The sequence below is a fragment of the Nomascus leucogenys genome, chromosome 1a, assembly GCF_006542625.1.
Source record: "Nomascus leucogenys isolate Asia chromosome 1a, Asia_NLE_v1, whole genome shotgun sequence".
Taxonomy (NCBI): domain Eukaryota; kingdom Metazoa; phylum Chordata; class Mammalia; order Primates; family Hylobatidae; genus Nomascus; species Nomascus leucogenys.
This window is the reverse complement of record NC_044381.1, coordinates 38,745,125-38,767,274: the sequence shown is the minus strand read 5'-3', so window position 1 is coordinate 38,767,274 and position 22,150 is coordinate 38,745,125. Positions and strand designations below refer to the sequence as shown.

The following is a 22,150-nucleotide window of genomic DNA, read 5'->3' as shown; positions in this document are numbered from 1 at the left end:
TATCTATTTTAAATCTGCAACTGCTTTGCTAAGGTCTCAAGAACCCCAAAACTGAGGAACGTGCATAAAAGACTGGCAGAACCCCTCTGAGAAGTCCCTTCAACCCCGCGTTCTTAAAACATTTTTCTTTGCCTGCAAAATGCAGCCTTCCCCCAGAATAATTCCATGTAAAAAGCCCCCACCCGCGAGGAAACATTAATCTACTTTGCAAACATGCGTTCCAGTCTGTGCCTTACTATTTTTTTTCCACTCCTTCCACCCCCACCCCGCTTTTTTTGTACCTTGAGACAAATGTTTTTTTCCCTCAGAGTTGAAAGCTGTCCAAAAACAGGACCACACACGCCGCCGCCTCCGCAGGCCCGCGCTGCGCCCGCCCCCAGCCCTCCCCAGCGCGCCGGCCGCGGCCGCCGGGGGCGCGCACACTCCAGCCAGCCGGAGGGGTGGCCTCTGGCTCCCCCCAACTCCTTTCTCTTTGGACGCGGTGGGTGGGGGTGGGGGAGAGAAGGAAGCCGGGCCGCGAAGCCGGGCCGGGAGAGGCCAGCCCCGGGGCGCGTCTCGGGGCGCGGCTCAGGCGGACAGCGGCAGCGGCGGCGGGCCCGGGGCCCCCAGCGCGCGGAGTGGTCCGTCCCGGAGGGGCCCCGCGCCCCCGGCCCGCCCCCGCCGTCCTCTCCCACCACACCTCGGCCGGCGCAGCGCCCCGAGTAGATTACAGCGCGGCCTTTGTCGGGCGGGCCTGGCTCCTGGCCAGGCGCCCAAACAATAAACAATCCCCCGGGTGCGGGCAGGGGGTTTCGCCGGCCGCAGCCAGGCTCTAGGTGTGCGCTGGCGAATATCTCTATCAACCGCGAGGAGGGACCGGGCCGGGGGCGCGGGCGCCGCGGCGGGCGCTCTTACCTTCCACCCACAGCTCCTCCACGTTGGTCTCGAGGTTCGCTGCCTTTAATCCCACCGCGAAGGCCCCAAATATGAGGAGGCCCACAACCAAGAACTTGCCGCAGTTTTTTTGAATGTAACAACCCAGTTTAAATAAGAGTCTCTGAAACTTCGCTCTCAGCCACAGCGGCGCTTTCCGGCCAGTAGCCTTCCCCTGGGGACGAAGCAGAAGGGAGGAGTGAGCGCCGGGGAGTCGCGGCCCGCGCGCCCACGCCCGCTTGCGCGCACCCGCCCGGTGAGCCCCCAATAGCTGTGGGGGCGCGGGTGGCCGCGGCACACGGACTCGCCCTCGAGGCTGCAGCCCCGGCGGACCTGAGCGTCATGGGGGGGGGGGTGCTCGGTCATAAATCAAAGCCGGGCTGCAGCGTGGGAGCTGCACCTCGGGGACATCAGGGCGCCCCCACCCTCGGGATCCCTGAGCGACTTGGGGCACTGGGGCTGCAATACAGAAGAGGAAGCCGAGGTAGAGAGGAGAGAAACCACTCGACACAGGCAATATTCACCCCAGACCTGAGAAGGGAGGGGCTGCGTAATCCAGCGATGGAGCCCAAGGTTCAGGAGCCAGCAAACCAGTTCTGCTCTGTCCATCACCCTCGGGGACGGGCGCTAGGGGCGAGCGCCCTTTGGAACAACATATTGCGGGTTCCCCCAACTGGACCCCCGCCGAGAATGGTAGTAAGTGGGGATCCACGTGGTGAGCGCGGCCGCCGGAGTTCACTCCCGACGCATTTCCATAGCGTTGGGAGAGGCTGTGTGAGCTGAATTAGGAAGTGGGGCAGCCATCTGCAACTTACGACAATATGTGTGATCGGAAGAGGGCAGCCACATGGATCTTTCCCTCCTCTCCCTTCCTTTCTGGTTAAACGTAAGAAACAGCCGAGTGCACAGGGAAGGGCTCAGGCCGGCGCAGGCTGCTCCCCGGCGCGGCGTTTCCCCGGCGCTGGCCGCGGCCCCGGCGGGCCCCCGTCTGGGTGCTCGCCTTCCCTGGATTCCACACATTTCAGCGAGCCTCGTAAACACAATGAACCCGGCCGCTCCGCAGACTCGCACCGCGAATTTAAGGTGGCAATTTGTTTACAACTTTCCCTCCCCCGACCAGGCCCTAAGGAGAGGCGGCTCAAAACCTGGAAAACGGGGGGGGATATCTGTTTCCGAAATAATTTTTTAAGGGAGCAGAGATTTCATGCTCAACAAAAGCAAAACCGGCTGCCAAAAAAGGAAACCACCTTTATTTCGGCTCCCTCCCCCCTTCCTCTCTCCGCCTCTCTCCACTCCACCTCCCCCTCCAAGATGTTAAGAAATGTGGCAGCATTACAAGGGTTTAGGCTGCAAATAGGGGCAGGGGCGCAGGAGGAAGGAGTTCCAGGGCAGGGGGCACGGGGCAGGGCAGTGCCGCGGCCGCCCTTGAGGTGGTCCGCCGTGGACGGCTTTCCAGTGCTCCGGAAAAGGCACGCCGGGGAGGGCGTGTGTATACACACACACACACACACGCACACACCTCCACCCCCTGCGGACCTCAGACAGCCCTTTCCTCCCAGGACCAGAGGGAGGGTTTGAATTTTTCAATCCCCACTTGTCTGCTGCTTTTCCTGGAAAGGTGTGAGAGTGTGTGTGTGTGTGTGAGAGAGGAAGAGTGAGTGTGTGTGTTTGTGTGTGGCGGGGGCGATCCCAAAGAGAGGAGGGAAGAGAAAGTGGGAGGAGAGAGTCTGAAATGCACCTTGGAAATCTGCTCCAGTGCGAAGGCGGCGTCGCAGTAGCTGGGCCGGTGCAGATAGTCCCGGTCCGGCGCGGCAGCACGGCGCAGCCCCCCCGTCCGTCTGCGCCTCCCGCCTCCAGCCGGCCGGCCCGGGGCACCGATACAGCCGCTGCCGCCGCCGCCGCGGTCCTGGGGCTCGGCGGCGTTACCAGCCGAGGCCATGTTGCCGCCGCCGCCGCCGCCGCCGCCGCGGGGACGGAGGCTTCCCGGGCGGCCCGGCGCGCTGCTGCGGGCTCCTGGCGCGCCTGGGCGCTCGGCTCACGAGGACGCTGCTGGCCGCAGGCTGCTCGGGCTCGGGCTCCGGTTGACAGACCAGCCGCTGCTGTTGCTCACACGGCGGGCGCTGCTGCCGCTCCGGCCGCGGCCGCTGCCGGGGAGTCAGACCCTGCGCCTTCCATTGCCACATTGCGCGGGGGTCCCGAGGTCTCTGCGGCCGCCGCTGCCCACATCCAGTTCGCGGGAGGGCGAGAGCCGGCGCGCCGAGCGAGCCTGTCCTTCGGGCGCTTCCGCGGCACTCCTTGCGGTCCCCAACTCCCCCTACCCGCCCCCCGCCCCGCGCCGCGACCCCTTCACTGCAGAAAGAGCCAGCGAATCCCTGCCGCTCCCGCCGGCCGCGCTGGCTCTCTCGGCGCCTCCCGGGTCGCCCGAGCGGCCGCGGAGGGCAAGCGCAGAGCCGCCGCCGCCGCGGGGTCCGAGGGTGCCCGGCGGGTCTCAGCGCTGCCGGGCCCGGGCAGCCGCAGCTGCCGCTGCTCCCGCGGTGGCTGCTGCTGGCGGTGGCGGCTCCAGGAGCTGCTGCTCGGGCTGCTCAGGCTCTGGCTGCTGGGTTCGCGGTGGCTGCTCGGTCCCGGACTCTGCTTTCTTGTGCTCCTCGGCAACCCGCTGGACCATTCTGTCCCCGTGCAGCGCGCCTCTCTCGCTCCCGGGACCTGGGGACTCCGCTCTGTGTGTGTGCAGCGGGCAGCGGCCGCAGCAGCTCCTTGATTCAATAGATGAGATGGAAGAAGAAAAAAAAGAACTCTCTCCATTTGGAGAAAGAAGAGGAGGAGGGGAGGGGGTGGAGGGGGAGAGAGCGAGCGAAAGAGAAAAAGGCTGGAGCTCCCGCCCCCGGGGCTGTCAGATGGCTTGGGTTTCTGCGACGCGATTGGCTCGCGGAGGGCAGAAATTACTCAGCAAACATGACTATTATTAGCTGCTTAGCAACAGCTCACCAAAGTAGAGAGACCACCCAGGTAGGCAACCCAGTGTGTGCATCCCCGGCTTTGGGGCAGCCTCTGAGAGCGCCAACCTTCTCGCATGCAATACTTCCATTAAGGAATGCTCCCCCTCCTTTCTCTCTTATTCCTTTTCTTTTCAAGTGTCTTCTTTTTGTGGGATGCCCTTTGCGCGCACACACGCGCGCGCACGCACACACACGAACATTTGCCTCGCAGTAGACACGGGGGGAAATGTAATATTTTTTTAAGCGCTTAAACAATTTATGAAATTCCTCAAAGAAAAGCCTTTCAGAGGCACCTTGGCCTCAAGCTGCAGCAAATACTGGGAGGTCCGGCTCGCATTCCCAGGCCTGCACCAATAATGACAGCGTGCTGGATAGTGCGCCAGTGTGTGCCAGATTTTTTTTTCCTCCTCTCTTTTCTTTTATAACTAAAGGGAAGACTTAGGCTCTTGCAGGGAACAACGCCTCGCATTAAGATAAACAGAATGGAAAGTTAGAGGAAAGCAAGGACGTTGGGAAAAACCACCCTTTCTTAAAATCCGTCTGCCCCCCCGCCGCTTTCTCCCCCCAACTTAAAAAAAAAAAAAACAACCACAGTCTTGGTTTGAAGGAGTCAGTGTTCTATAAACGTGGAATCCAGACACCGAAGCAGTCTTGTAGAGGCAGAGGCATTTTTATTTGAATCTCGAATGTGACATAAGTAAAAGAGAAACAACAATCTTTTTTTACAACTCAGAGAAACGGAATTGTTTCCTTGAGAGAGTAAAGTTTTCCTGATTATTTTGGGTTCATTTGTACCCCCCTTTTTATTAACCAGATGTTTATACAGTTTTTTTTTACAAAACTCGGTATGCATGTTATATTTAATAATAGTATGACGTAAGAGATTATAAATGCTCCGATGCTGGATTCATTCAAAATAAACTGTGCGCGGATCGCGAGGATTCGTCCCGACACCGCGTCCAGTGTCACCAAGACATCCCGGGGATTCGCTTTCCGCGGAGCAAAACACGCGACCCTTTGAGGTGGATCCTGGAGCCAGACACGTCTACACAACTAGGATTTTTATTTTAAAAAATTTTTGTTTTCGGAAAGTGGAATGTGTTTTTCTTAGGTTTCCAAGTTACTACGTTCGTCCCTGCGGTAGGAGCCCGACCCGCAAACCCTTGATTTGCTTCACTTTTTTTAAACGGGGTTGAACTGCAGAGGGACTCGCAGTAGCGAGAAGCCTAGTGAAGTCGTGAAATGGGGCGGTGTGGCTTTAAGATGCACACGGTGTATGTTCATTGAAAAAAAAAGAAGAAAGAAAAGGAAAGGAAAGAAAGAAACCCAGATGGAGGGAAAGGGGGAGGAGCAGGGAGAAGGCGGAGCTCCGGTGGCCACGTGACCCCGCGCCAGGAGGCCTTGTGTGCGCGCGCACGTGTGCCCGGGTGCGCGCGCGCGTGCCCGGCTCCGGGACTCCCCGCGCCCGCGCGGCCGGGGCAGAGCAGGTAGGGAGGCGGGTGCGCTGGGCGGGCGCCGGGCGGGCTCCGGGCCTCCCGCGCGGCCTTCCGGGAGCCCAGGCGAGGCGTGCGCCCAGCCGGCGCGGACGGACGTGCCGGACGCGCCGTAGTACATTCCTGAAGGCGGACCGGCCCCCTTACGCTGCCCAATGCCCGCGCCGCCTCCCCGCGACCGGCCAATGGTCGCGCTCACGAGTCCCTGCCCATTCAGCGGCCCCGCGCTGGCTGCCCGGGCGCGGTAGGGGCTGCGGCGAGGCGCGCCGGCCACCGGGGCTGTCCACGCGGCTCCCGCAGGGGGCCAGTCCGCCGGCTCTCCCCGCCCCCTTTCTTCCTCCCCGGCGGTTTCCCCTCCCCGCTTCCTTCCCTCGGCCTGCGCCTTCGCCTTCCTCCCTTGCCCCGCTCCCTCCCTCAACCCCCCTTCCCCCACCAGCCTGGCCACCTTCCCTCCAGCCTCTCCTCCTCCCCGGCTTCAGGGGGAGGCCCTTCTCCCGACCCCCTAACCCGCAAACCGTATGCGGTGCCGGGGTCAGGGCGGGATGTCCTGAGGAAGAGAGGGAGACGGGGTGGAGGTGTTTGGGGGCGTTCGCGGGATCCGGAGGGGGACCTGAGCACCGGGCCAGCGCGGAAATTCAAAACTCAGACCGCTAAGGAGCACGTGATTTTGTGAGTGGCTCAGGGAAGGGCTGCGGAAACTCGGAAGGCAGGCGGGCAGCGTGCGAGGAAAATGACACTGAGTTGATAAAGAGCGCAGACGGCTCTACACATTGCCAGTTTCATCTTTGAGTATGATCCTGATGTTTATTAGGTTTGATAAATAGCACAAAACAGGAAAAGAAGTTTACTATTCTAGCTTTTCTTACTGAATGGTTATGCAGACACTTCAAGTCGAACCACTGTGTGTTTGCTTCTGGGAATTGCTTTTTAAAAACTGGGGGAGGGGGGTAGTACCCCCAGTTTTGCATGTCAGCCTTTTTATATTTCAAGCTTGCTGGAGGGCAAGGAACCATGTAGCCAAAAACACGTTGCTATGTTTGTCTTTTCAAACTTCTCCACCACGTTTTGGCCCAAAACTATTAGTGTTTCGTCTCAATCTTTACTAGAGGGATTTCAGTATAGCTGCTTGGATGAAGGAATTCTGGAAGGAAATGGTAAGCTGTGTGCCCGTAATGGATCCGCTTCACTCTCCGCACGCGGCTGCATGTCCTCTGGTTCCGGCGGCTGCCACATGCACGTCATTTCAGTGGCAAAGCCTCTTCCACTCAGGCCCATATGCCTTAGTTTGACTTAATTCCTAAACGTTTTGAACATTGATCCCCGGGGCTTTCAGTGCCCTGAACTCCCTAGCCCGCTGTTTGATGGGTTAACTTTTCAGCATCTCAGACAATGGTCCCGGCCTGTAAATTCTACCCGTGGGTTCCAGGACGCACTCCGGAGCCTCGGCTCTAACGAGCGCTATCTTAATCTCCCCACCCCCCACCCGCCGCTTCCCCTGTGGTCTGCTTTTTTCATACTCAGAGATGAATTACTTTGAGGATCTAATTGGCCTTGTTTCTGTAACGTTTTAAGAAAGGGAAGAGGAGCCAGTGTAAAAGCCTCCTCGACTTGGGTGGTCAGGGCTGAGGCTGCCCCCAATTTGCCTCATTGCTGATGCATGCGAGTGCGACATTCCCAGCGATAATGTTGTTCCTAATCAATCTGCCCTTATTTACATTTGTAAGCATTGTCGGCTTTAATATGCATGCCCTGTGCAGGGGACTGCTGTGCCACACCGGGTCTGTTAACTTCAACTAACCACAGGGATTCCACAGACCTGAGATGAGGCTGACTGGGGCAGCCAGACGCTAAGGTGTCCTCCGGGAAGACAGTCTCTTTAAATAGCCCTTCTGCCTCTGGCACCCTTGTGACAGTTACCAAATAAAAATAAGTGAGAACTTGGGGCCTTATCAGCCAGCAGGAGTTGCCAGCCTCTATGAAGCAAGAGCTGAGTGTTCCATTTCCCCTTTCCAAGTAAAGTTCATCTCAATGCATAAATTGTCATTTTGGTCTCCCAGTCATGATCCAAGACTTCTCATTGGAGTGTGTAGTTTTCAAAGCAGATGCCTTAAGCTCTCCGGATTCCCTCACATCTCCTGCCTTCTCTGTTCCAATACTACAAATATCCATGGCCATGCCACACACATTTCAAAAATGACATCAGATTATCCAAATGATGACAATGAAATAAAACATCTGCCCGTTGTGTTGGGATGTTCCAATGGTAAGCAATTGTGGAAGCCAGACTTGGTGGAGTTATGAAAAACCACAGTGAGATTTAACTTTTCACTGATTTCTCAGATCGAACCAAATGAGTCTTTAAAATCCAGTGTAATTTGGCTAAATTTTGCAGAGTATAAATGAATAAAGGGGTTAATGTATTCCAGTAATTTGACCCTGGGGCCATTTATAATTTTGTCTACTGAGTTTAATACTCTCTTCCAGAAATACAAGGAATTGCAAACATGATTTTAAGTCCTACAGTATTTTTGTTGAGAGGGTCGGATGGAGAGAGGAATTGGGGATTTGATGGAATATTGTTTTACTTCATGGGGAGCCCAGGATACAGGATGTGAGTGATGGTCAAGGCAGGGCTTCAGCAGTTCCAAGCAGGTACTTTGAATATGAGTTGAGTCGACTCAACTCAAGCCAATGTGCCACCATCCACCACATTTTCTTGGCTCCCTAAGAATGCCTATTTTCTCATTGGCAGCTTTTGTATATTCTTAAAAGGTGATGGTAGAAAATGAGTCTAAAAGGTTTCAGGGAAGTCAGGGGCGGGGTGGGGGGGAGATTCAGCAGCTATAAAATGTAAAACTACTGGGCTTGACTCCCCTCCCCTACTCCCTTCCACCTTCTGTTTCCTCCCCTTATTTACCCCCTCCCCAGGCTGAAGGAAAGGGAACAGCTCTAGCCAACTTGTCAAAATAATGCTGCTAATTACCCCTGATCTCCTTTAATGGGAAGCTGCTCCTAACTCCACAAAGGAGTAAATGAGGGGTCTACAGCACAAACCCGGGAGCACAGGCATTTTTTGAGCTTACAGTGAGCTGGGGGTGGGGAAAGCGGCAGAGGGGAGTGTCCTGAGAAGGTCCCAGAAATCTCCACATTGATTACTCCAGGTTTAAATACTAGCTTGAATGGGGAATTAGACTTTATGTATTGCCAAAAGCTATTGGTATTCTCTTGCTAAGCATGTCACCAACTGCTGAACGTTCAGAGCCTACTATGAACTTGAAAGAAAACAGAGCATTGACCCCTGCATTGATCCCCCTCTCTCCAAATATATTCTTACCCACATAGCTTTCCTCTCATGGATAGAGATGTATTCCTGAAACACCCAGACTTTGAACATGTTTTGCATCCTTCCCTCTCCTCGCCTCTATCTCCCTGTCTAATATATCTCTATCAAGCTTTGCGTTTGCTAGGAGGCACACCATTCATTTCAGTCATCTCTGCTATTGGGTCCTGCATGAAGCTGAGCAACACGATCCCTTTGACCCACTGCTGGAGCAACAAATTTATTAGAAATATAGGCATGAGAAATGAAAGGGAAGTAAAACAATTCCAGCTTATTGTGTGTCTTTCTTTCATACTGCTAATCCGGTTTACACATCACGCCTACACGTCTCAATAGGGCATTATACACTGTGGCAGAGGCTGGAGAAAATAAAAGGTGTGTGTGTGTGCGTGTGTGTGTGTGTGTGAGAGAGAGAGAGAGAGAGAGAGAGAGAGGAATGAGGATAAAAACGGGAGACATTTTAATCCACATTGATTAACCTCAGTTTATCTATAGAAAGTTGAAAATAATTTGTAAAACAGCCTTTTTCTTTTTAGAAAATAATTCCAAATGGTTCTAAATTTTGTTCAAATAGCTTGTCAGATTATGACTACTTTATAACCAGAAATTAGATACACCACTCACAGTGAGCTTGAAATGAAGCTAATACCCCAAATTGAGAATGGTGGGGCCTATTGATGTCTACCTTGATTCAATATTTTAATTGAAACAGATCATGGACTCAAAGGCATTTTATAGCCTTGTGGAAGGAAGCTGGGTGACAACTGGAACACACACAAACTCACAATTGAAAGCCCCTTGTTTTACAACTTGGGCACTCCATGCACCTGAGGCAACAATTTATCCGGAATACCACCCAGAAATTTTAAGTTGCAATAACAAAGGATGACACCATAAAGCATTGTCTTTCTTTGTGGAGGCGATTAATTGCATGCTGAACTACTGTCGCCAATAAACACAGAAATAAATAAAAACCTAAAAGAAATGAACACACAGAATGCTGAAAAAGGACTATTGTGGTAGTTCAAGACCTCAGTGATCTAATTATCAAATATTTAGAGCCACCCATTGTGGCTCTTTATTATTTATGTCTAGTTCTTTTGTATTTCTCCTCCCCAGGAAGAAAGGATAAAAAGGGAGGAAGACGGTCTTCCCTCCCAGGTGCAGGAAAACAGGTCTGTGGGTGTCTTCCACAGCCACCCACCCATATGGTGATGGAAACAGATCAGTTTCCATGAGAGTGTGCTCATCCACACGCTAGCATCATTTTAAACATGAACGTACTAAATACGTGGAAACACAGCGCATGTCACCCAGAGGCACAGTTTCTGGGGGTCTTGGGGTTCAGTGCTGGGCCCTGGCCTGTAAGGTGCGAATCGGTCCGGCCCTCCCCCGGGCTCCCCTGAGGCCGCACTCTGCACTCTCAGCACTGGGCTGGTCGCCCATCTCTGTAAGGGTGGCAGGCACCCGAACGCCTGAATCGGTGGGCACAAGAGTCAGGCATACCACCTCTCTTACCCATCGCCCCTTCCTGAACTCCAAAAGCCCCTCTGGCCCTTTTCCCGCAGCATGGGAGGGGAGATGGGTAAGGTGCGTCTCTTCTAGCCTGGGTGTCCCGCTCCCCTAGGCGTGCGTGCGGGCTCAAGAGCGAGTCTGCGGGGCGCGAGCGTGCCCTTCCCTGCGGCTGCGGCTGCTCTCGCGAGCGGGCGGCAGCGGCTTCCGCGCGCGCGCTCGGAGCCCCCTCCCCTCGGCGCTGTCACTCTCCGCACCAGCCCTCCATCACCAGCTCTGCCTCCGCTGGCGAGTCAGTAGCCACCACTAGGCTGATGAGCGGAAACCAAGGTGGCGACCCTTTCAGGCGTGAAAATGGGAGCCCCGGCGACCCCCTCCGTGAGAATTCCCCCCGGAGCCGTTCTTCGGCCGGGGTCCGCCGCGGCCAGCCCCCCTCCCCGCCCAGCAGGGCTGGCCTCGGGGGCGGGGGCCCGGGCGTGCGAGCGAGCGTGGAGGCGCGGGACCCGCGCTCCCGCGCCCAGGCGGCGCAGCCCACCCGGCCCCACGGCCCGGCGCGCGGCCCGCCCCTCCCGCCTGGCGCTCGGGGCTCGCTTCTCCGTCCGCCGCGCGGGGCGTCCCGCGTCCCCGTGTCCCCGCGCCGCCCGAGGCGCACGGCGCGCGAGGGCGAGGGCGAGGGCGAGGTGGCGTCGGCGGCCGCCGCGCTGGCTGCACTCACCATAGCCGGCCGTCAACCCCTGCTCGGAGCGCGGGTGCCGATGGCGCGGACGCTGGGCTTGGATTTCACATCAATTCCTTTTTTTTCCCTGGCCCCCCTTTCCTCGTCCTCCGCTCCTCCGTCTTCTCCCAGTCTTCCCTCGTCTCCCCCTTGCCTTGTCGCTGTGGGTCTCTTTGTCTCCCCTGTCGTCGTCTTTTTCTTCTCCTCCGTTTTCTTCTTCTTCTCCTCCTCCTCCTCCGTCTTTACAAAAGGAACGGAAAGTGTAAAAACCCCGGCGCGCTGGGCCGCCGGAGGCTTTCGGCGGAGTGCAGCGCGGACTCACAATTACAAGCCTGTTTCTATTAAGCAGTTCCATGGCCCTCGGCGTGGGTGGTCTGCCGCGCCATAGGCAGGACCTGTCAGGGTCACGTGACGGATCCGAAAACTTTACCCCTTTACAATAAACTCAAGGAAAGCAAAGTAAACTCCAGGAACGTGCTATCAGCACAGCCCTCCTGGGTAAACAGGCGCTCCCCTCCCCGCCTTCCTGGGAGGCGCCCTGCCCGGCGAGCTCCCGCGAGCCTAGCCGCCCCCCTCCCCGCCCCCCGCGGCCCTGTCTGCTGGGGGCCGCCAGGCGGGGGGTCTCCGCGCGCTCCCGTGGCTTCTCCACCTTGTGCTCGGCGCCCCCGCCCCCGCACACATTATTTGCTAACATTTGGCCATTTTGTCCCAACGCCGGTGGGGGGAGGTGTGGGGAAGCAAGGAAGATCCTTTTAGCATCCCCAGCGCTCCGGGAAGTGGGGGGGTTCCCAGAGGACTACAGAAGAACACCACCTTTCATGCTTGCATTCTCAAAGCCTTTCCTGCTCGCATTCCCACGGAAGCGCGGAAAAGCTGGGAGCTTTCTAGATGACAGGCCTACGGGCCGCCAGGGAGGCGGAGAGCAGGAGAACCGGGCAGATCACAGCGCCTTCCCGGGGAAATTTCAGCACGAGATGTGTGCGGATTCGTGTCGGTCCCTGGGAAGCCGTTTCTTCTGAAAGAGACCAAGGTGGCGTCCCTTGGAAACCAAGATTGGTAGCTGGTCCAAAGAATCACGGATTGACATTTGCTCCCTTTCTCTTCCGATTCCTGTGGTTTCTGGGGTATGCCACCCAAATGCTCCCACCCACTATGCCGTCCTGTGCCAGGCGGCCTTAGGTGACTGGCCTAAACCTAGGAGCTGGTGGATCGCGCGGATAACCCTGCTCTCGCCCAAGACTGAAGCGTCCTATTCGGGAGCGCCCCCGCTACGATGTCACATTTTATCTGCTCAACCCCGCCGCTGGTAGACGGTGTTTCACACGCTGCGTCTTTAAATGGGCCACATTATGAATAAAGATGAATTACAGATACAAGGGCAGGGTAGAGGGAGTGAGAACATTTACTGCAGCACTGAAGAGCTAACTAGCTGGTCTTGAAATAAAGCCAGACTCTTCTCACTTCATTCTGGGCTGACAGTGTGATTAGGTGTGTGTGTGTTGGGGGGGGCGGGGCGGGGGTAGAAGAGGTGCCCCATGTGTTATTAAATAATAATAATCATCCTAGGAGTTTTGGGATCTCTCTCCCACAAAGATGACATAGCCATTCTTGAGCAGAGTCATTTGAGTTTCCAGAATGTATGTGTTTGAGACATGTTAAGTAATTAAGCATTAGAATGGGGGCAGCCTTGTGAATTTGGCTGGTCCAGAAGGTCATTTCATACCAGTGACTTCAGTCAAAAATGGATTCAAATACATATTGGCTGACCATGGATTCTAAGAGTCACAATAGTTGTAACAACAACAACAAAACAAAACCCACCATTTCCCTTCGAAACACTTCCGCCTGTCTTTTGGTATCATATCAAAGGGCCCTGTTTATCTATAAATGTGGGTGGGATTACGAACAGGAAGGTATACATAATCTCCAAATAGAGGGTTCTAGAATATGAGGGAGAAAGGAGGATAAGAAAAAAGAGAAACAGCTGACAAAGGGCATTTAAATGGCCCACAATATACAGTTGCTAGGAAAATTCCGGCAGAACTTGAGGAGTTTGCTTTTCCTCGTTAAAATGAAGACCCTCATGGAAGCACACTTGGCTACATGCTCCTGCTGAGTTGTGGCCAAGGCTGATACTCAAGAGTGGACACTAGTTTTGTGTGGCCTGGGACTTAGGCAGCTTTCAGAGTGAAGGGGGAGGGGGCAGCTTCTTGAGCAACTCAAAACTGCAAACACAAAATTAAGTACAGAGCCTTGGAAGTGGCCTGGGCCGGGAGGAGCCCTAAAGCTACCTGGGCTTCTAGGAAATCGCTTTTCTTGAGTGTGCAGACAGGAGGACGACAGAACTTACCCAGTCTTTGTGGTCCTGGTGGTCTACGCTGTCCCTCAGTTAGGACTGAATGTGTTCATATGAGTCATATCTTAGTCCAAGGCTTTACAATTGGGAGCAAAGACAAGTTTGTTTTGTACAAGAGTGTAAGTAGTTAGAGTTGGGCAGGAGTGGCATAATGAGGCAGGGAGTAGAAAATCTGGTGTTAAAACGTACAAGTACAGGAAGGAGGGAAGCCCCTGGAAATGTTCTCTCCTGTAGAATGTAAAAAGTTCCTCTTCAAAGTTTCCCCTTCCCTTCTTGTTAAAGAATAAATCATAAATGTTAAAAATAATAGTTTCTTTTAAAAACTAACTTCCTTCAAGCCTCCTTGCTTTGTGCTAATAACTCTTTGTTAAACCCTATCGTATGTAGCTGTTAAACAAGCTCACAGGCATGTAGTACATTCTATGTCCTTGTACCTTAACCAAGATATTTATGCAGGACATTCTCACAGGCAAGTTCCAGCTGGCAGCCTATGGCCCTTCCCTATGTGGCACAAGCAACTTCCTGTTTTCCTTTGTCTTTCCATTACTTTTACCTATTTAGAAAAGTTTTAAACTGTTAGCCAATCGGGTTTTGGTTTAGATTGTGAGGTCTGGCTCCAGGCAATGGAGACAGGACACAGTCTCAGGGACAAACTATGTAAGGGATAAAAATTGCTTCCTTCCTTTGTTCAGGTGTGCTCTCGCATTGTTTCATCTGTGATGAGCACCCTTTCTGCAGAAAGTAATAATGGCCTTGCTGAGATAATTAAATTTATGTTCGAGTGCTGTTTCTTTGCAGCATCAGGGAACAAGCATTCTGTTTCTAAATAAACATTTTCCATATAACATCTCCCAAAAGCAACCTGTCTTTCTTTTCCTTCCTTTGAAATCAATCTTCACAGATTATGTCAGTGCTGTGCCTCTCTTCTCTCCACTCTCAGATGCTAGAAGCATTAAATTAAGTCAATGATATAGGTTCTGGTTGGGGGTCAGGGACTCAACACCCTTATGTGTTACCTTCTAGTAGTTCTCTGAGACTCCCACCAGAGTGGGCCCTCTCTCATCAAACAGCTGCCTCCACACTTCTAAAGTTGCTTATGTCTCCCCAATTCCCAAAAACCAGCTCCAGTGCTGCCCAATCTAAGCCAATTGGCATGGAGGTGTTAATGGCCCACAAGGCTACCAGACAACACCGCTTAGCTCCAAGTCTTCCCAGTCTGATAAGCCAATTGGCATCAAGGTGTTAATGGCTGATGAGGCTACTAGACAATACTTTTGCTGGTTAACTTGGACTTTTAGAGCCATACACAGAAGAATAATTCCAAAGTTGAAGATTTCAGGGCAGGGCCAGATGGAGATTTAGGGGGCACTGGAAGATGGGAAATAGGACGTTTGAAACAGGCCTGAAACCAACCAGAAACAGACCACAATGAGTATGCGTAGGCGAGGTTGTCTTTCTGAGTATTGTTGCTACTGGAGATAGAGTGTTACTCTTTGTTTTTGTTTTTGTTTTTTGAGATGGAGTCTCGCTCTGTCACCAGGCTGGAGTGCAGTGGCACAATCTTGGCTCACTGCAACCTCCACCTCCCATGTTCAAACAATTCTCAGCCTCTCGAGTAACTGGGATTACAGGCACACACCACCACACCAGCTAATTTTTGTATTTTTAGTAGAGATGAGGTTTCACCATGTTGGCCAGGATGGTCTTGATCTCCTGACCTTGTGATCCGCCCACCTCGGCCTCCCGAAGTGTTGGGATTACAGGTCTGAGCCACCGTGCCCAGCCCAGTGTTACTCTTGTACCATCAACATACACACTGATACACACACTTGCACATGCGTACACGTGTTCACACATTCTTCATTTTAAGCTCCCCTCTTCTCTGGCTCCCAGTAAAAATGGGTGCCTAAGCATTTCCATTCATCTCCTCCCTCATGGTAACCTCCAGCAATTGGAAGGCTTTCAAATGAGTAATTGAGGGTTCAGAAGAAACACTTGCCCACATTTAAGGAGCTCTCCACCTCAAGATGAATGCCGCTCTTGCACATGATCAGTGGCCATACCACACTGGCCACACCTTAGGCGTGGTCAGTCTTTGATTCTGGATCAGACAGATCCTCACAAGCTTTCATAAAAGTACTCTTGCTCAGTGTAGGGATTTCAATTCTAAAATGACTGCCCCCCCGACTCCCTACTCTGGCCTCTTCCCTGTGGGAGGATATTCACAAGCCAAATCAACTCTCAGAATTAGGGCTTTGGGGACTGGAGAGGTAAGAAATATTTAAAGGTGTTTGTTACAACATAGAATTAAACCCAATGAACAACTGAAGATAACTTGAGTTGAAACAAAGGAACTGTTTAAATACTAACAGCAAAAGGAAAGAAAACAGGATTGCAAAACAGAAAAGGCGTTGATGTTGTATGAATAGAAACACCAGAACATACAGCTTGGAAACAGAGGGGGTGGAGTGAAACCTGGAATATTATGGAATACAGGCTTTGTCGGACCCCATTACCGAGGAGTAGGAAGGCAGTTGGAGGTGTTCGAAAAATCAGATGATAATTTCAGGACAAGAAGAAACAGAGAGATACCTGTGGAACTCTCACCTCAAAAAACAACACTTACTCAAGTTGCTGTTCCTCCAACAGAGGTACACAAACAAACTGACTCCTATCCATCCAGTGATGACCTTCCCATATGTAGAAGACCTGCAGGGGCAGCCTTGTAAACGAAGAATGTGCTGAGAAAATGAAACGCCAAGGGGCCTGGTCAACTGTGGGAGGCAGGTGTGGCCAGGGTGGCTGGTGGTGAGGGTGATGGGTCAGTGCTGGGAGACATAGCCCACTGCAATCAAGTAGGTTCCCAAAATTCATCATGAGGTTCTACCTGGACCTAAGAGGCCCTGAATAAAGAGATTAAATGTCGTGACTATGAATGACAGCCTCCATCTGATGAAAGTTGCTGCTTACACATTCTGCATTGTTGCAACTAGGCATTCATCACTTGTTTCCATTAAGTTTGGTGGGAGAAGGTGCAGAACTGAAGCTCATTTACTTATGTTACGTGATTGAAAATTTGGAGGGGTGAGTCAAAGTTTATATCCACTCTATTTGTGAAAGAAGTTGTGTAAAGCAGACTCCTAAAAAGGGAGCAAATTTGAGCCATGTGGGAGAAGCTGAGCCTCCAACAGTCCTTTCATTAGGCTGTGCCCTGGGGGACACCCAGCCAGCCATCTGTGGGATCGGTTGGTGGCTCTGAAGACCCTTCTCACATATATCCAGACAGTGGCATTCCTTGTGTTTGTGAGGTGGAAAGGATGTGTTACCAGCTGTTGACTGAGGCCAGTTTCTTGTAGTGTGGGAGGTGGGAGCTTGGGTCTGGGCTGGCCCTGCCCTGCCATCCACATCCCAGGCTCAGTGCCTTCTTCTCTACCTGTGTGAGTTTGCTGGGGCTGCCATAGCAAAGTCCCACAGACTAGGAGGCTTATACACAGATACTGAATTTTCCTCACAGTTCTGGAGGCTGGAAGTCTAAGAACAAGGTGTCGGCAGGGTTGGGTTCTTCTGAGGCCTCTCTCCTTGTGCCCTCACTTGATCTTCTATGGGTGTCTGTGTTGAAATTTCTTTTTTTTTTTTTTTTCTTTTTTGAGTCAGGATCTCACTCGGTCACCAAGGCTGGAGTGCAATGGCATGATCATAGCTCACTGAAGCCTTGAACTCCTGGGCTCAAGTGAACCTCCTGCCTCAGCCTTGTGAGTAGCTGGGACTATAGGCATGTGACACCACACCTGGCTAATGTTTTAAATTTTTCGTATAGATGAGGTCTGGCCATGGTGCCTAGGCTGATCTCAAACATCTAGCCTTAAGCGATCCTCTTACCTTGGCATCCCAAAGTTCTGGGATTACCGGCATTAGACCCCACACCCAGCCCTCAAATGTCCTTTTCTTACAAGGACACTGGTCATATTGGATTAGGGCCCAACCTAATGACCTCATGTTAGCTTAATTACCTCTTTAAAGACCCAATCTCCAAATACAGTCATATTCTGAGGCACTAGCGGTTAAGACTTCAACAGAAGGATTTTGAGGGGACACAGTTCAGCCCACAACAGCAACCAAAGGTTGAAAAGATCTGGCTTGCATCTGAAAGGCAAGTTCATTTCTCAGCTCTGTGTTTGGAGGGGGGCTCAGGGCAGACTGGAGCTGGGTCGTTCCTGGCATCCAGTGCTGAGAGGACCTGACCCACCCCCTCTCAGAGACCTGTCTACACCTCCACAAAACAGACACTGGCTGACACATTTTCTAAGAATGTGGGTGGTCTAAGAAAATGACTTTAGGCACCCAGCAGAACTCCCCCCCCCCACCACCACCACAAAGAATGAGCACTGCTAGGCTAATTACAAATCTGTCTTCTTTATTTATTGCAGCAAGTTCCCTAAGGCAGTAGTTTCCAAGGCTGCTGTTCATCAGAATCACCTGGGGAGTTTAAAAACAAAGAAACAAAAATAGATTCTTTGACCCCATCCTAGAACTGTAGAATCAACTTCTCAGCCCTGGGGAATCAGTATTTTTAAAAACAATCCCCCTAAAGCAAGTGATATGGTTTGGCTGTGTCTCCACCCAAATCTCATCTTGAATTGTAGCTCCCATGATTCCCACGACCCGGTGGGAGATAATTGAATCATGGGGGCGAGTCTTTCCCATGCTGTTCTCATGGTAGTGAATAAATCTCACCAGATCTGATGGGTTTTATAAAAGCAAGTTTCCCTGCACATGCTCTTGCCTGCCACCATGTAAGACGTGACTTTGCTTCTCATTCACCCTCTGCCATGATTGTGAGGCCTCCCCAGCCATGTGGAACTGTGAGTCAATTAAACCTATTTCCTTTATAAATTACCCAGTCTCAGGTATGTCTTTATTAGCAGAGTGAGAACAGACTACTACAGCAAGTACAGTAAAATGCTAATGGTACGATCTAGGAGTGGGTATATGGTGTTCACTGAAAAATTCTTCCAACTTTGCTGTAGGTTTGAAATTTTTCTTTTTTCTTTTCTCTCTCTTTTTTTTTTTTTTTTTTTTTTGAAATGTAGTCTTGCTGTGTCACCAGGCTGGAGTGCAGTGGCATGATCTCAGCTCACTGCAACCTCCGCCTCCTGGGTTCAAGTGATTCTCCTGCCTCAGCATCCTGAGTAGCTGGGATTACAGGTGCATGCCACCAAGCCTGGCTAATTTTTGTGTTTTTAGTAGAGACGGGGTTTCAACATGTTGGTCAGGCTGGTGTCGAACTCCTGACCTTGTGATCCACCCGCCTTGCCCCCCCAAAGTGCTGGAATTACAGGTGTGAGTCACAGCACCCGGCCTGAAATTTTTCTTTTTTTTGAGACGGAGTCTCACTGTGTCGCCCAGGCTGGAGTGCAGTGGCGCAATCTCGGCTCACTGCAAGCTCCGCCTCCCGGGTTCACGCCATTCTCCTGCCTCAGCCTCTCCGAGTAGCTGGGACTACAGGCGCCCACCACCATGCCCGGCTAATTTTTTGTATTTTTTAGTAGAGACGGGGTTTCACCATGGTCTCGATCTCCTGACCTCGTGATCCACCCGCCTCAGCCTCCCAAAGTGCTGAGATTACAAGCGTGAGCCACCGTGCCCGGCTGAAATTTTTCATAATAAAATGTCAAAAAGAAAATAAAAGGATACCTGAATTATTCTGCTGTGCAACTGGATTTGAGGACCTAAGGGACACTTGGTTATTTGGTGAATATCTTCTTGATGCTGTTCTCTGTTACAGCATTTGTCACATTACATTATTGATGTTCATTCACCAAATACAAGGTTTGTGAGCTTCTAAATGCATCATCCTCTGCTAGGTGATGGGAATTTGGGAACAAAAAAGCTATTTTCTTTTAAAATACTGTGAAATACCATTTTATCCCCATCAGATTGTCAAAATTGAGAAGTCTGACTGCAGCAAAGATGAGCAGGATTGTGAAACAATGGAAACGTTTGCGCATGACTTGCTTGAGCATAGATTGGTTTAATCACTTCTGGAAAACAACTTGGGATTCTCTAGAAAGGTTGAATTCCCCTCCTAGGGGTCTCTCCAAGAGAAGCTGTTCTCCCTGGGGCTAAGGAGATGCACACCAGAATGTCCACAGCACCACTGCTTGTAGAAGCATAAAACTGGATATGACCACAATGTGCATCAACGTAGAAAAGATAAACAGTAGAGAATTTCTGCAATGCAATTCTACGAAGAAGTGAAAAGCAACAAGCCACAGCCACCTTACAGCAACACAGATGAACCACACAAACATAATCTTGGGTGAAATACCTAGGTCAGAAGCAAGTCTCCTAAGAATGCATTCAGGGCTGGGCGCGCTGCCTCATGCCTGTAATCCCAGCACTTTGGGAGGCCGAGGTGGGTGGATCACGAGGTCAAGAGATCAAGACCATCCTGGCCAACATGGTAAAACCCTGTCTCTACTAATACAAAAATTAGCTGGGTGTGGTGGCGCCTACCTGTAGTCCCAGCTACTCAGGAGGCTGAGGCAGGGGAATTACTTGAACCTGGGAGGCGGAGCTTGCAGTGAGCAGAGATCTGGCCACTGCACTCCAGCCTGGGCAACAGAGCAAGACTCTGTCTCAAAAAAAAAAAAAAAACAAAAAAAAAAAACCCAGAATGCATTCATAAATTCCATTTGTATAGAGTAATACTTATGTTAAAAAGGGAGTGAAAAACCCATTCAGGGAAGCAGTTACGTCTTGGGATGCAGGAGGTGAAGGGAGGAGAAGCTCCATTAAGTATTTATTTTATTATTGTTGCTTAAAATGTGCATACAGGTGATAACACTTTTTATCGTATGTTCTGTTTCATACATTTTTATTTTAAATATGCCATCCTAGTCCCGGATCAATGCAGAGTCTGGTAGGGAGTGAAGGAGTGAAGAACATGAAACTATACTTTGAGAAACGCAGAGGCCGCCGCACACAGAAAATACCATGGGAGTTCAGGGGGGAGTGTGCCTGGGTCCTGACTCCTGAGACTGCATGAAGTGGGGAGGGGCTTGCTGGGGAAGAGGAGGAGGGGCTACACACCAGGTCAAAGGGAGAGACAAGGCTGGGCGTGGTGGGAGGCCAAGGCGGCCGGATCATGAGGTCAGGAGATCGAGACCATCCTGGCTAACACGGTGAAACACCGTCTCTACTAAAAATGCAAAAAATTAGCCGGGCGTGGTGGCGGGCGCCTGTAGTCCCAGCTACTCGAGAGGCTGAGGCAGGAGAATCGCTTGAACCAGGGAGGCGGAGCTTGCAGTGAGCCGAGATCGCGCCACTGCACTCCAGTCTGCGCGACAAGGTGAGACTGTGTCTCAAAACAAACAAAACAAAACAAAACAAAAAACGAGAATTCCTCCGGGACAGGGTGTGAGAGTGGGGAGTATCCAGAACACAGCTCTTTCCTTGGCCCCAGGCCCTGGCATCGGGAGTAACTGACTTCGTGCTTACTCCGTATCAACTCACCACCCTTAGTATAGTCTAGAAACCCACGTAGTCTCCTCCAAGGGTATGAGGAAAGCCCATTCCTGTAGAGATTCAAGCCATACAAAGCTTAATGTTAGAAAATGTGCAAATGCAATGTTACTTTATAAGCCCCAAGGTGGGTTTTTAAAAATCTGCGTATTTAGACCGAGGCGGGTGGATCAGCTGAGGTTAGGAGTTCGAGACCAGACCGGCCAACATGGCAAAACCCTGTCTCTACCAAAAATACAAATATTAGCTGGGCGTGGTGGTGGGCGCCTGTAATCCCAACTACCCAGGAGACTGAGGCAGGAGAATCGCTTGAACCCAGGAGGTAGAGGTTGCAGTGAGCTGAGATGGTGACATTGCACTCCAGCCTGGGCAACAGAGTGAGACTCTATCTCAAAAAAAAAAAAAAAATCTGCATATATAAGTCAACCCTTTAATGGGGTCATTTTATAATGACATTGCAGTGGTGCCTTGTGTATAAGGCAATGTTACTTATTTACTACAAATACTAGAAGGAGTTATAAATGTATATGGTAGTGAAAATCCATAAAATAGTGACCTTAACTCTCTTGTCAATTTGCACATCGATAGGAAGTTTTATGATGAAGTCACGTAAAGTGACAGACTCCTTCAGAAATATTCAGTTACAGACAGCATTGGCCAGGAGGAAGCAAAGGAGAAGGTGGCTCACACATTGCAGCTCATTATTTGCTTATACAGGTGAACACTTCTGTTTAAGCTTTATGATTTGAAACAGCCACCCACCCACCCTCATGGATCGTCCCATTCATTTCTATGACCCCTTCTGACCATGCAGACATGCACGCCTTCCCAGCCCCACTTATGCAGACATACAATTCTATTTGGCTCCCCTAATCACTTCTTAACAACCTCTCTTCTAGAGTTTCTAGTGCTTTCCAACTTTTTATGTCATGGTACACATAGAAAGAATAATAATAATGCTATGCACACTGGAATAAACTGGAAGAGGTTTGAAGCACTTATCTATGGGGCGATTTAGTAGACAATTTATATCTTTTTATATTATAAAGTTTTTAAAGATGCAAAGCATTAGAAAAAATATTAAATATGAAATTCATATAAAACTTCCAAATAAAAGCTTTTCAAGTCTTGATTTAGAACCCTAAACTTCCTTCCATGAATATCATTTTTTTAATGCCTAAAATGGCAGCATGCAGTCTCTGAGTATGACTTCAATAATGAATGGATTTCTAGTTTTCCATGTACATTTGTTTCTCAGGACTTCCATAATAAAGAACCAGTCACTAGTGGCTTAAAACAAAT

The 22,150-nt window shown here is 51.4% G+C and overlaps 1 protein-coding gene across 4 annotated transcripts in view; it reads right to left on the bottom strand.

The window, feature by feature from the left end:
• Window positions 1-12,361, bottom strand: part of PTCH1 (patched 1) — a 74,033-nt gene extending 61,672 nt beyond the window's left edge. The window contains exons 1-2 of one of the 4 annotated variants that reach the window (XR_004027021.1): window positions 2,651-2,851; window positions 895-1,087 (exon numbers count right to left, since the gene is read on the bottom strand). Coding sequence is in view for 3 of the 4 variants with exons in the window: in XM_030800111.1 (XP_030655971.1) it covers window positions 895-1,087; window positions 11,123-11,323 (394 nt within the window). In the remaining variant the exon portion in view is untranslated. Of the gene's footprint in view, window positions 1-894; window positions 1,088-2,650; window positions 3,754-10,968 lie in introns of those variants that run through there. The other 3 variants (XM_030800111.1, XM_030800040.1, XM_003260518.3) reach the window with 3 other exon arrangements.
• Window positions 12,362-22,150: the final 9,789 nt, after the last annotated feature.